Source organism: Aedes albopictus, chromosome 2 (assembly GCF_035046485.1).
Source record: "Aedes albopictus strain Foshan chromosome 2, AalbF5, whole genome shotgun sequence".
Classification (NCBI taxonomy): domain Eukaryota; kingdom Metazoa; phylum Arthropoda; class Insecta; order Diptera; family Culicidae; genus Aedes; species Aedes albopictus.
Window position 1 is genome coordinate 32,168,521 of NC_085137.1, and position 12,523 is coordinate 32,181,043.

At 41.2% G+C, this 12,523-nt stretch overlaps 1 protein-coding gene across 2 annotated transcripts in view; it reads right to left on the reverse strand.

Annotated features, from left to right (window-relative positions):
* Window positions 1-12,523, reverse strand: part of LOC134287523 (facilitated trehalose transporter Tret1-like) — a 425,079-nt gene that overhangs the window by 26,653 nt on the left and 385,903 nt on the right. For both annotated transcript variants that reach the window (XR_009997358.1, XM_062849426.1), the window contains exons 2-3: window positions 1,357-1,531; window positions 833-1,253 (exon numbers count right to left, since the gene is read on the reverse strand). Coding sequence is in view for 1 of the 2 variants with exons in the window: in XM_062849426.1 (XP_062705410.1) it covers window positions 833-1,253; window positions 1,357-1,531 (596 nt within the window). In the remaining variant the exon portion in view is untranslated. The remainder of the gene's footprint in view (window positions 1-832; window positions 1,254-1,356; window positions 1,532-12,523) is intronic.

The window sequence follows — 12,523 nt, forward strand, 5'->3', positions numbered from 1 at the left end:
ATTTTCAATTCAATCCATGTAAAAAGTTTGCTTGGGGCGATACAATTGTGGTTTAAACATGAACCCAGCGCTTAACTCCTCCATGATCGGATCAATTACCCTAGATATAATTAAATCAAAACGGTTAGATATTGCTTCCACACCGGTTGGTTGGTAATGGCATCCAAACGCAAAACGGATTTGTACTGAAGCACACTTTCTTGTGTTAATGCCAATTCAGATACGAATTCCCTCCCAATCCAGATTTATATTTGATTCAATCAGCTCGCGCTATCGCCTATGATATATAATTTTCGAAAAAAATGAGGATTGGGAAAATTGGAAAAGTAATGTTATGTGATGAAGGGAAGTTTATAGTACTTAATATGGTTGAATTTCCAAATACATTTTATTTCACTGAACTTTGAAGTTAACATACACCTGAAATAAATGTTTTCCAGGAACATTGTGATGAGAACATGCACAGAAGCTTGTTTATTACATCTTATAAAGTCTTCTGTGTCGATTCCTCAAAGCACAGCGCCATTACTATCCGACAGCCACATCCGCGATCACGAAAGTTGAAGCTAAAATAATCAACAAATATTAAAGTTTCCAATTGAACAAGCTGAAGAAACACCACAGACAAACCTTATTCCCACCTCTCGTCTTTGTGACAGTTACTTGATGTATGAAAATTCATGACATACTACAAATAAAATTCTAGGGTGGACGGTGAAGATTAGGAAACTAATATTTATTAGGCAGTATTAACGCCGATATTAGGAGCTGTCCCGCCCCTGTACCCCTACTATGAGAAACTGGTTGAACCATTACAGACATCAATACTCACCGATGAGCCTCCTCATCGCAACCTCTTAACACTAAGAAGCTCGGCGTTTCCGGTATATAGATCACAGATATGAAGAGCATAATCGGCGCCGCCGACACCAGCATCGCCAGCTGCCGCCAGTCCAGATAGGCACCGAGCATGTACGAAATCAGCATCCCCAGATGGCCGGCGATCTTCTGGATTGCACTCAGGAAGCCCCGGATGTCCGGCGAGGAAATCTCACTGATGTACACCTGGGTCACGGTCGACACGATGGCACAGCAAAAGCCCCCGACGAAGGCGGTGAAGAACATCGTTTCCACCGATTTGGCAAACACCGTCAGGATCCAGGACAGGGAGAACGGGAGCGACATCAACGCCAGCACCCGCTTGCGGCCGTACTGCATGGCCACGCCGCCGAACATGCCACCGAAAAGAGCACCTGCGGAAACAGTCGGTACGTATCAGAAACAATTTTAATTTCCGTTTGGTTTGGCACCCCCCTCGAGATTATGGCAGCATATGCATGCACCACATGCACTCACCCAAAAGTGAAAGACTTGCAATCCAGCTCGCCTGCTGGTCGTTGACGGAGAAGGCCGTATAGTTGCCCCGTTGGCGCAGCTGAAGCTCCTGCAGGCTGGCAATGGCAGGGCTCGGATAGCCCTTCCCCAGACCGGCCGCCAGCGGTCCGATCGATACGGCGAGGGCTGCGATTATCTGCATTTCGTAGAAACAAGAAATGGAGAAAAGGAAGGAGAAGCACTATCAGAACATGTGTCATTTGGGGGTTAAAAATCCAACATTTCCATCGAGAGCAATTCTATTGTGATTCATCAAACGAGAATGGAGACATTTTCCGCTCGGGTTGGGGTATATTCAAGAATAGTGTTTCTCAAACAATAGTGGGCTGTGACCCACCCTTTCAATCAAATTTTCCTATTCTAAACTGGAAACTAAAGAAGGGAAATGGTTTGCTATTTTGGGCATAAACAATGTCCATAATGGCATTTCTAGTGCAATTCCTGGAGAACATTCTCAAAAATCCTTCGAATATCTTCACGATACTTTTTGAAGGAAGGATTTAAGAATCTTCTAGGGGAACTTTTAGCGTAATTCATGATAATTCGTAATTCAATACTTATTAATTACTAGTTTTCGGCTACGCAATCTTTATTTAATTAACGACGTTCTATATTTTCCCAACGTTTTGACACTTGGTGTGTGTCTTCCTCGGGGGGTAAATATTTGTGACGTCTTATGTTTGGACAAATAACGTCACAAATATTTACCCCTTAAGGAAGACACACACCAAGTGTCGAAACTTTGGGAAAATATAGAACGTCGTTAAATTAATAAAGATGGCGTAGCCGAAAACTAATAATTACACCATACAGTCGTTTATTTATCAATACTTATAATTTCTTTGCTAATCTAGCATTTCATCAACAATATACTAAAACTGTATACACAATTCTTGTCTAATTATGATAATAACTAGCCCCTCTAATCACACCCTTTTATTCATCAGTTATCATTCATTCATTCGCTTCCGATCCAAACTGCGAACTAACAGGAACGAATAACCATAGCCTAGAGACTAGATTACGGTACCTTGGTTTGCTTTGCTGTAGCCCGAGTTAGTTCCCACCACTCTTCGGATCCTGTATAGTTCTCCGGAGATTATCAACAATAAGGTGATCCAAAATGTACGTTAAACACCGGCACCCAAGCCAGGGAAGTTGAATTCATGGTCGGTTTTGGGCTTTCGATTAGAAACCTGGCTCAACATCTTATTGCGGCAGGTCAACAAGCACATCTATCGAAACTAGTACTTCTGCAGGAGCTGGTCGGACAGCTTCCGGCCAACGTGAAGCTACAATGGGTGCAACATTTGGTCGGCGTTAAGTCAGAGGGGACCAAGTAACAAACTTGACGAAAATTAGATTTTTAGGGCATTTTATTAAGAATTACTGAGGTGGAGCGGACCTGGTGTGATGGTTAGAACACGTGACTATCACGCCGAGGACCTGGGATCGGCCTAGGGCTAAAAATCTTGTTAATACAGATAAAAAAGTAAAATAAGAATTACTGAAGCTACTTGGAACATTCACCCAATTTTCTAAATGTTACAATTATCGAGAGTTACAGCACAATTCTCTTTTGGTTGAACTGCAAAAATCGATAATAGTGTGCAGCATTAGCGGAGCCAGCTTTTTCTTTTTTCTTACTCACTCTCCTAAACATGCACGAGAAACAGTGGGATGAAAGAGGAGGCAAGCTGCCTCCTTTTTTATCTTTCTCGTTCTAGTGTATGTTTAGGAGAGTGAGTAAGATAAAAGAATATATTTGCTCCACCAAAGGTGTGCAGTCAGAGTGGACCATATGCTTGATATCAAGAGAGTTGAAAAAATATGTATTGGTTAAAATCCAATAAATAAAATAGTTTATCATCAAAATGTGATACGTTTCTAAATCGTATGACTCCCTAACGCATTTTCTGATGATTATTGATCAAGAAAGCACGTGAAATTTCATTTTATTATGGTTAATATCGTATTTTACAGATCATCGTGTTGAAGCATATTGAGGCATCTCGCGCCAGACAGAGTGGACCATGTGTCTCTAAGAAAAACAGTTGAAATTACCTTATTCTTCGTAATCCTTTCCAAATCAAAATATGTTTGTTTAGTAGCTGTTGGGCATCATATTGAAATTTACCAATACCCGTTTCAAGAAGAAATTGATTTAACAGATTATTTGAGAATTGTGTACTTGATTCACTCCGTCTGAACGAATTTTTGAAAAATGCCAGTCCTCTGAATAAATTATTATGAACTGTGTAACTACAATATTTTAAAAACGTACCGAACTATGAAAATTCATTCAAAAGTTGATAGCTATTAAATGTTTAACATAAGAATTTTTAAACAGCTCCTTAATAGACTGTCCCAAAAAAAATCGATGTTCGAAAAGTCAAGGTGCTCAACCCATAAATGAAAGATATGCATATTTGAAGCATTTTTGTAGAACATTTCGATTTTATAAAAAATCATTTAGAGGTTCCGCTAGGGCGATTTTTGAAAAATGGCCTTTTTTCATTAAGTCTCAAAAAATCCTTTTTTCGTAATATTTTTTCAACTTCTGAATTTTTTCAATACTTTTGTATTTTTCTATGGACCTCTGGGCATTCTTGAAGGGGATAAGTTTTTGAAATATTGTATTTATATTGACGGCAGAACCGTTTTTGAACTGATAAAAATACTATTTTTTGAGAATTTTTCATCTAAATTTGAAAAAAAAATACATGCAGGATTTTTTATTTTCAATTTTGAAAAATGTATCTGATAGTATTATTTGTATGCGTCATTTCTCTAATAAAAGATTTAAAATATCTTGTAGAAGCTGAGATATTACGCTTTAGGTGAATGGACAATATTTCAATTTTTTGCAAAACTTTGTGTATTTGGAATATCGTAAGGTTTTTGTGACACTCTAATGTACGTCAAGGTACCATTCACCGTGGATCTAAGAGGATTCGGGGCAAATAAGGGCTGTCATTTGACACCAGTCTTATAAACATTGTTGGTGCCGCTTTTAATTGCCTTCATTATAGGTTAAAATTAAAGCAATATTGTTGGAGAGTAGGCCCACCGCGCGCACTACCACTAAGCTCGTTGATAAAGTGGACTACCTTGCATACCCAACCATGAACAGCGTAGCTGTCACTGATGGGTATGACTGGGATAAAACAAAATAGAAACATTGATGAAAGGAAAAACATATTCTACATATACGAAACGTGGATTTTCTTAAAGCTAGAATACATAAAAAACCTGAATTATACTTATTTCTAATAGTTTTTTGAACTTGTAAGTACTGAAATACACTTAAAGTAAATTAAAATATGTAATTAACATGAATTGTTCTACAGATACACACAAATTTGTTATAAATAGTTGCGGACAGTGAACACGAAGGTTACAAAAAGGACTAAATTCGTAAGTTAAAATAAGTTGATAAAAACGATTGTCAAACTAAAATTAATAAACTCCGCAGCTTAAAGCATTCTCCAACCATAGAACCGAGTTTGCTAAAAAGGCGTCCCGAAAATCCCGAAGGTGTTCACGCGCCGTAACAAACTTTAAGGAATTTACCTCGAAGTGGAGCGCATTAGCGTTCGGAATGTCGGTCTCGAATAGGACAACGAACAAGCGCCGCGGCGTCATCCGACAGCTGACGGACGAAGAAAGCTCCGCTGCCGCCCGTTGCCCTTCATGCGATCGGCCAGATGTGGCTGATAGATGGATGGTCCAGTGTGATCTATGCCAAAGGTGGTTTCATTTCTCCTGTGCGAGAGTCGACGAGAGTGTGCGAGACCGCAGTTTCGCATGTGGCACCTGCGCACTTCAACACGGGTTGGAATCCACTAGATCGACCACTTCCAGCACAAATTCGGCGAGAAGACGGCTTGAGCTCCTCCGGTTAGAGGAGGAAAAGGAACTTCAGGAGAAACTGCTAGCGGAACAAGTCGAAGAGGAGGCGGCTCTGCAAAGGAAGATAGTGGAAGAGGAACGGGAGCGTCGAAAGAGGATTATGCAGGAGAAGCTGGATATTGCCAAGCGGTATATCAACAAGAAGTACGAGGTGCTGCAGGAGGAGGAACTATCAAATCATGGTGGGAGTCGGAAAAGTCATTCCAGCACTCGAAGCAAACTGAGCGACGTTGAGAAGTGGGTGAATAATCAAAATTTGGCCTTGGTAACTGGATCCGGGACGAGTCAAGCCCCCATCGGTGCCACGCCAGTTGTCGAAATTGACCCCAAAACAACAGCTAGTAGTTCGTGTGGCGGTGCAGTTCCGATCGTTTCCGCGCAGGCTGGTGTTTCCAATGCATCTGTAGCAGCTACCGGTCCGTACAACCTCAACAATATCGCTTCTTGGGGAATACTGGTACCCCGGTCGGGTCAGGGCCCGTCGAATTCAGCTTCGGTTCCCCCTCCATCACTACCGACAACGTCCAGTACTCCGGTGTAGGAAAAGCAGATTCCTCGTAGCACCAACCACGTAGCAGCTGACATTTCTCCCCCCGCGACGACCCAGCAAGTTGGGCCGGCAGTGTACGATATGGACATTTCTCCACCTCACGTCGGCGAACGGTCTAGAGCGGATCTAGAGCGAGAGCTGCAGGAACTACAGCAACAGTTAGCCAACCTCAAACGAAGTTCGTCCAGTCAGTATCACTGTCCAGCTCCTGGCGGCATAAGCAACGTTTCAGTTCCAGTAACTAGCCTAAGTAAGATGGCAGATACAGGTACGTCAAACTTGCATGATTTGTTTCAAGCGACTCAAGATGAAGGTAGACAGGCGCAGTTTCCGCGCAGTTACCCAGTAGGGACTCAGGCAAATGTTAGATTCGCTACACAATGTACCATACAGAACACGGTTCCAAACACTAGCTTTCTTCCTCGCTGGAACCCGATGGTTTCATCAAGTCGCTTAACGTCGAACCCACCAGGGGTTCTCAATCCGAGTTTTTACAACGATCCCAATGTTCTCGCTGGTAACTTGTTCCAGCAGTATGAACCAAGAATTTCCAATCCCATTACCCGATCAACTTTGTCGGCAGAAGCACCTTCCTATCCTTTCGTCGCGAGTGAAAGAAGTGCTCCGAATCAGATAAGTCAGCCAGTCACTTTTCCGGTTGATATTACTTCTCGCCCTTTCGTCGCGAGTGTGCCGAGTGTCCCTAATCCAATCGTTACGCCAGTAGTGTCACAACGAGCGGTTCCTGATCCATCGGCCAGGCATTGTGGACCGAGTTCGCAGCAAATCGCCGCGAGGCACGTCGTGCCCAAGGAGCTTCCGGAGTTCGCAGGTGATCCCATAGAGTGGCCATTGTTCGTGAGCAGTTACAACAACTCGACTCGAATGTGTGGATATACCGACGACGAAAATCTTATGCGACTGCAACGCAGCCTGAAGGGGAATGCGAAGGAAGCAGTTCGGGGGCATCTCTACCATCTGTCATCCGTGCCACAGATCATGACCACCTTGGAAACCCTATACGGACGCCCGGAACTAATAGTAAAGTGCTTGACGAGCAAGGTGTATTCTACTCCGGCGCCAAAAGCAGATAAATTGGAAACTGTTTCGTGGTGGCTTGTCAGTCTTGACAAAAATAAAACACTATTTATGTTATTTTGTCCGACGTTTCGGTCCGTTTGGGACCTTCTTCAGGGACTCTGGAAATGTTTATTTATTAGTTGTAACATTTTTTAATATTCGAGAAAACTTTCAATTTTTACCAATAGTTACAGTGTTCTCGTCCAGTGTGGCTCGGTAGAACCTGTAACTGTCGATTTGGTTCGAATTTCTGTCGGATACAAAAAGTGGTGCGTAATTTTAATTTTCACCCACGCAATTTGTCTCGGTGTACTTACTCCCGCACAATCGCAGCCAAATTGGATGCCCTATCGGGGGAAACTCGTTCCGAAAATTAGCACTCCGGAATTTAGAACCTACTTCGCAAACGATCACCATTGCTTTCCGTGTATCTTTGTGGTGTTCGTGTGGACTGTCGTGTTTTGGTGGTGTAAGTGACTAATAATTTCCCTACAGTGTGTGTGTGTTTACAATTTGTTTTGCTCGTTTGTTTTGCTCATTCGTTTCTACTTCTTCGGCTCTGTTGGTTGTTTCGGAGCCAATGCAGAACCCCGGCATACGCGACATGCAGGTTGTCCGTGTCCGTTCGTTTGTTGATCGTGTTCGGCGTGTTGTTGATGTGGCAGCTCTCGAGTATCAATAGGTTTCTCCCCCTGTTTGTTGTGTCTAGGATTTTCGTCTGGTCCAGCTTAAACTTGTGGCTCTCTCTGGCTGCATGGTTGACTAGAGCAGTCGTCTCCATTATTTCCATCATCGCCGCATCTCTGGGTGTATGTCCCGCCTGTTGGAGTGTGTGGAGTTTTTTCATGCTAGACTTGTGTTTGGATACCCTTGCCTTCAATTTTTGTGTGGTCATCCCGATATAGCACGCATTGCAGTTTTCGCAGTCTATTTGGTAAACAACGTTACTGCGTTCTTCCATTGGGGTTTTGTCTTTGACCAGTGGAAGAAGCGAGCCTATGTTTTTGTGTTGTTTACATGCTATTTTTGTATCGGGGTATTCCCGTCGAAGGATTTTTGTGACGGTTTGTGTCAGTCCATGTATATTCGTGAGTGAGCAATATGCTGTTTGTTGTTGGTTTTCGTCATTATTGCTCACCTCCATAGCTATGGAGGTGAGCAATAATGACGAAAACCAACAACAAACAGCATATTGCTCACTCACGAATATACATGGACTGACACAAACCGTCACAAAAATCCTTCGACGGGAATACCCCGATACAAAAATAGCATGTAAACAACACAAAAACATAGGCTCGCTTCTTCCACTGGTCAAAGACAAAACCCCAATGGAAGAACGCAGTAACGTTGTTTACCAAATAGACTGCGAAAACTGCAATGCGTGCTATATCGGGATGACCACACAAAAATTGAAGGCAAGGGTATCCAAACACAAGTCTAGCATGAAAAAACTCCACACACTCCAACAGGCGGGACATACACCCAGAGATGCGGCGATGATGGAAATAATGGAGACGACTGCTCTAGTCAACCATGCAGCCAGAGAGAGCCACAAGTTTAAGCTGGACCAGACGAAAATCCTAGACACAACAAACAGGGGGAGAAACCTATTGATACTCGAGAGCTGCCACATCAACAACACGCCGAACACGATCAACAAACGAACGGACACGGACAACCTGCATGTCGCGTATGCCGGGGTTCTGCATTGGCTCCGAAACAACCAACAGAGCCGAAGAAGTAGAAACGAATGAGCAAAACAAACGAGCAAAACAAATTGTAAACACACACACACTGTAGGGAAATTATTAGTCACTTACACCACCAAAACACGACAGTCCACACGAACACCACAAAGATACACGGAAAGCAATGGTGATCGTTTGCGAAGTAGGTTCTAAATTCCGGAGTGCTAATTTTCGGAACGAGTTTCCCCCGATAGGGCATCCAATTTGGCTGCGATTGTGCGGGAGTAAGTACACCGAGACAAATTGCGTGGGTGAAAATTAAAATTACACACCACTTTTTGTATCCGACAGAAATTCGAACCAAATCGACAGTTACAGGTTCTACCGAGCCACACTGGACGAGAACACTGTAACTATTGGTAAAAATTGAAAGTTTTCTCGAATATTAAAAAATGTTACAACTAATAAATAAACATTTCCAGAGTCCCTGAAGAAGGTCCCAAACGGACCGAAACGTCGGACAAAATAACATAAATAATGTTTTATTTTTGTCAAGACTGACAAGCCACCACGAAACAGTTTCGTAAAACAGTCGAACACACCAACGAGATAAATTGGAAAGTCTCATCAGTTTCGGACTCGTTGTGCAGAACCTCTGTAGCCAGCTGCAGTCTATGGGTATGGAAACCCATTTGTCCAATCCCTCACTTCTCCAGGATCTAGTGGACAAGCTGCCCGCTAACATAAAGCTTGACTGGGCTATGTATCAGCGACACGTTCCAGTAGTGGACTTGCGTGCTTTCGGCATCTATATGACCACTATTGTGTCTGCCGCTAGCAAGGTCACGCTCTACGCAGAGCCGTCTACAAAACCAGAGAAGCCTAAAGGGAAGGAAAAGGGTTTCGTCAACGCCCATTCAACAGAACCCGACAAGGAGGAGTCAAGCGGCGTGAGTGTAGGCTATCGACCAAAGCCGTGTCTGTTGTGTAAGACGGAGGGACATAAAGTGAGGGATTGCGAGAGATTCAAGCAATTAACGTTGGCGAATCGATGGAAAACTGCTCATCAGCTGAGCCTTTGTCGTCGCTGCCTGATTCCACACGGAAAGTGGCCATGCAAGGCCACAGTTTGTGGAATTGCTAACTGCGAAGAGCGTCATCACAAGTTGTTACACCCTGGAGATCCCCAGTCGTCGGTTACCGAAAATACGACACCAGCGATAAACCAGCCCTCATCTTCAGCGACCGTGAATGTCCATCGACAGCATCCGTGTCCGGTACTCTTCCGAATACTGCCAGTTACACTCTACGGGAAGAATGCATCAGTCAACACGCTAGCGTTTCTCGACGATGGGTCGTCGCACACGCTTATTGAGAAGGAGTTGGCCGACGAACTAGGCGTTGAAGGCGAAGTGGAACCCCTGTGCCTACAGTGGACAGTAGGGTGTCCCAAAATAGAAAAAGTGTGAAAAAGTTAACTTGCTCACCCTTAGAATGATAGATTAGGGTCTTAGAAACAATAGTTCCATACATGAAAACTCAATCAAAAAATATTTATAGGTTGCACGCATCGATTTTATGAAAAATGGACGATTTTTGGTGTTTTTACCAAAAAAATTGCTAATATGAGTTGAAAAATAAAAGAAATAAAAGTCATCAATCAAAGTAAATCATAGTTCTGGGTCCCGCAAACAAAGTTTGGAGGGAGTTTAGGTCGACAAAGCTGATTTTCTATATTTGGCAAAGGTTAAAATATCAAGAAATCGCGATTTTTTTCACACAATTTTTCAAAAATGCTCAATTTATAAGGAATTTGAAATTTTTTCTGTAATTCGCAATTCCCTTATTTTATAACAAATTTTGTGTAGATTATTTCGGCTGAAGACAGTTTTGAGCTATCTCCTTCATGAGTTGAGATATCGGCATAATAATGATAACACAATCAATGAAAAAATCGGATTTTCTTATGTTATTTGTTTTTGTTAATTAGTTACTATGGCTACCATGCAAAAAAAAGCAAATAACAAGGGTTTGACATGTTATGTTATGCAAGTACACATTTTTGAAGATTTTCAGAAAAAAATAGGTTACTTTGATAATTTTACATTGATTGTGCTTACTGATTCAAAGAAAGACTCAAGAAGTGACTCGTTGCGAAATTTTAATAATATAAGTGATCGCAAGTCAGACAATCAAATCCCATGTGTGAAGTTCGATGATATATTTTCAGTGATGTGTAGATCGCTCAACAATGTTTACCTTTTTAAATAGGTGTTGATACTCTTGTTAAGCTAACATATAGGTTCTTTCTAGTTATACCAGAACTACTGATCTAACATTGAAAACCACTAAAATGCAAGGGTGTTTTCGATCACCTGGTAATCATTTGACTCATTTATCCATAACTCAGTTCAGAAGCATAATAGTGAAATGAGATGTAAATGCAGGAGTTTTTACGAATACTAGGATATTTTTTCTTCTTTTTTTTGGCGAATATTAACCAAAGCAGATTCTTTACATAATACTGAGATCTATTATATAATTTGATTTTGAAAACAAACCATTAGCGCACATATTTGCAGTAAGGGTTGGATTTTAGAAAGCATCAGGATGTTTACATTCTACTATTATTTAAAAAAAATAAATATAACTTAGTGACTGGTCTAATATGTTACAAGAGGTGTTAACCTGACACGAGACTCGCGAAGACGGTCTTCTTTTTCTCCAGTTTGTTGTTATTTTCTTCTTCCTTTCTGTGTTGACATTATGTTTTGGGCTGGTGGTTCAAACACGTACGTGACCGCATCATCTCACATGCAGTGTGACTGAATCCCATTCACGCACAAAATCATGTTCAGGTGAAATTTTGCATCGCCAACAATCGCCAAGCAAAGTAATTATTGGAATATTTTGTTTTCAATTTATTTTTGACAGTACAGGAGAAGAAAATGCTGCTCGGAGTGATTTTTTGCTTCAGAAATTATCTCGGCTAGCAATACTTTTCTCGTTTTAGGTAACGTAATCAAACGGGCTACAACTGACAGCTCAGTTGAGCTACACTTGACGTTGCTTTTTTTCCTCTTCGCGAGTCTCGTCTCAGGTGTTAACCTAAGAAATGTCAATGCTAAAATCTTTCTGCTGCGCAGCTTACTTGTTAAAACATAATTTGCAACCAAAATTACAAGTTTTGAATTGGTAGCTTACTACTGTTATCTGATCAACAGATGAAATCTAAGTAAAAAAATTCTTCTCGTGTTCACAAAGCGGGTGTGAAAAGTTATGTTCAGCATATGTATATAGATATAAAACAATGATTAACTCTCAAAGCCTTTACATATTGTTGCTGTCATGCAGTATAAATCAGTAATGATCAAAGCAACCTAATAATTCCTGACATTCTTCAAAAATGTACACTTGCACGTACTATCATGTCAAACATTTGTCGTGTGTTGTTTTAATTGCATGGTAGCCATGGAAACTAGTGAACAAAATCGATTAACTTAAGAAATCACGATTTTTTCATTGATTGTGTAATCATTATCATACCGATATCTCAGCTCATGAAAGAGATAGCTCAAAACTGTCTTGAGCCGAAATAATCTACACAAAATTTGCTATTAAATAAGGGAATTGCGAATCACAGGAAAATTTTTAAAATCCTTATAAATTGAGCATTTTTGAAAAATTTGGTGAAAAAAATCGCGAAATCTTGATATTTTAACCTTTGCCAAATATAGAAAATCAGCTTTGTCGACCTAAACTCCCTCCAAACTTTGTTTGCGGGACCCAGAACTATGATTTACTTTGATTGATGACTTTTATTTCTTTTATTTTTCAACTCATATTAGCATTTTTTGGTAAAAATACCAAAAATCGTCCATTTTTCATAAAATCG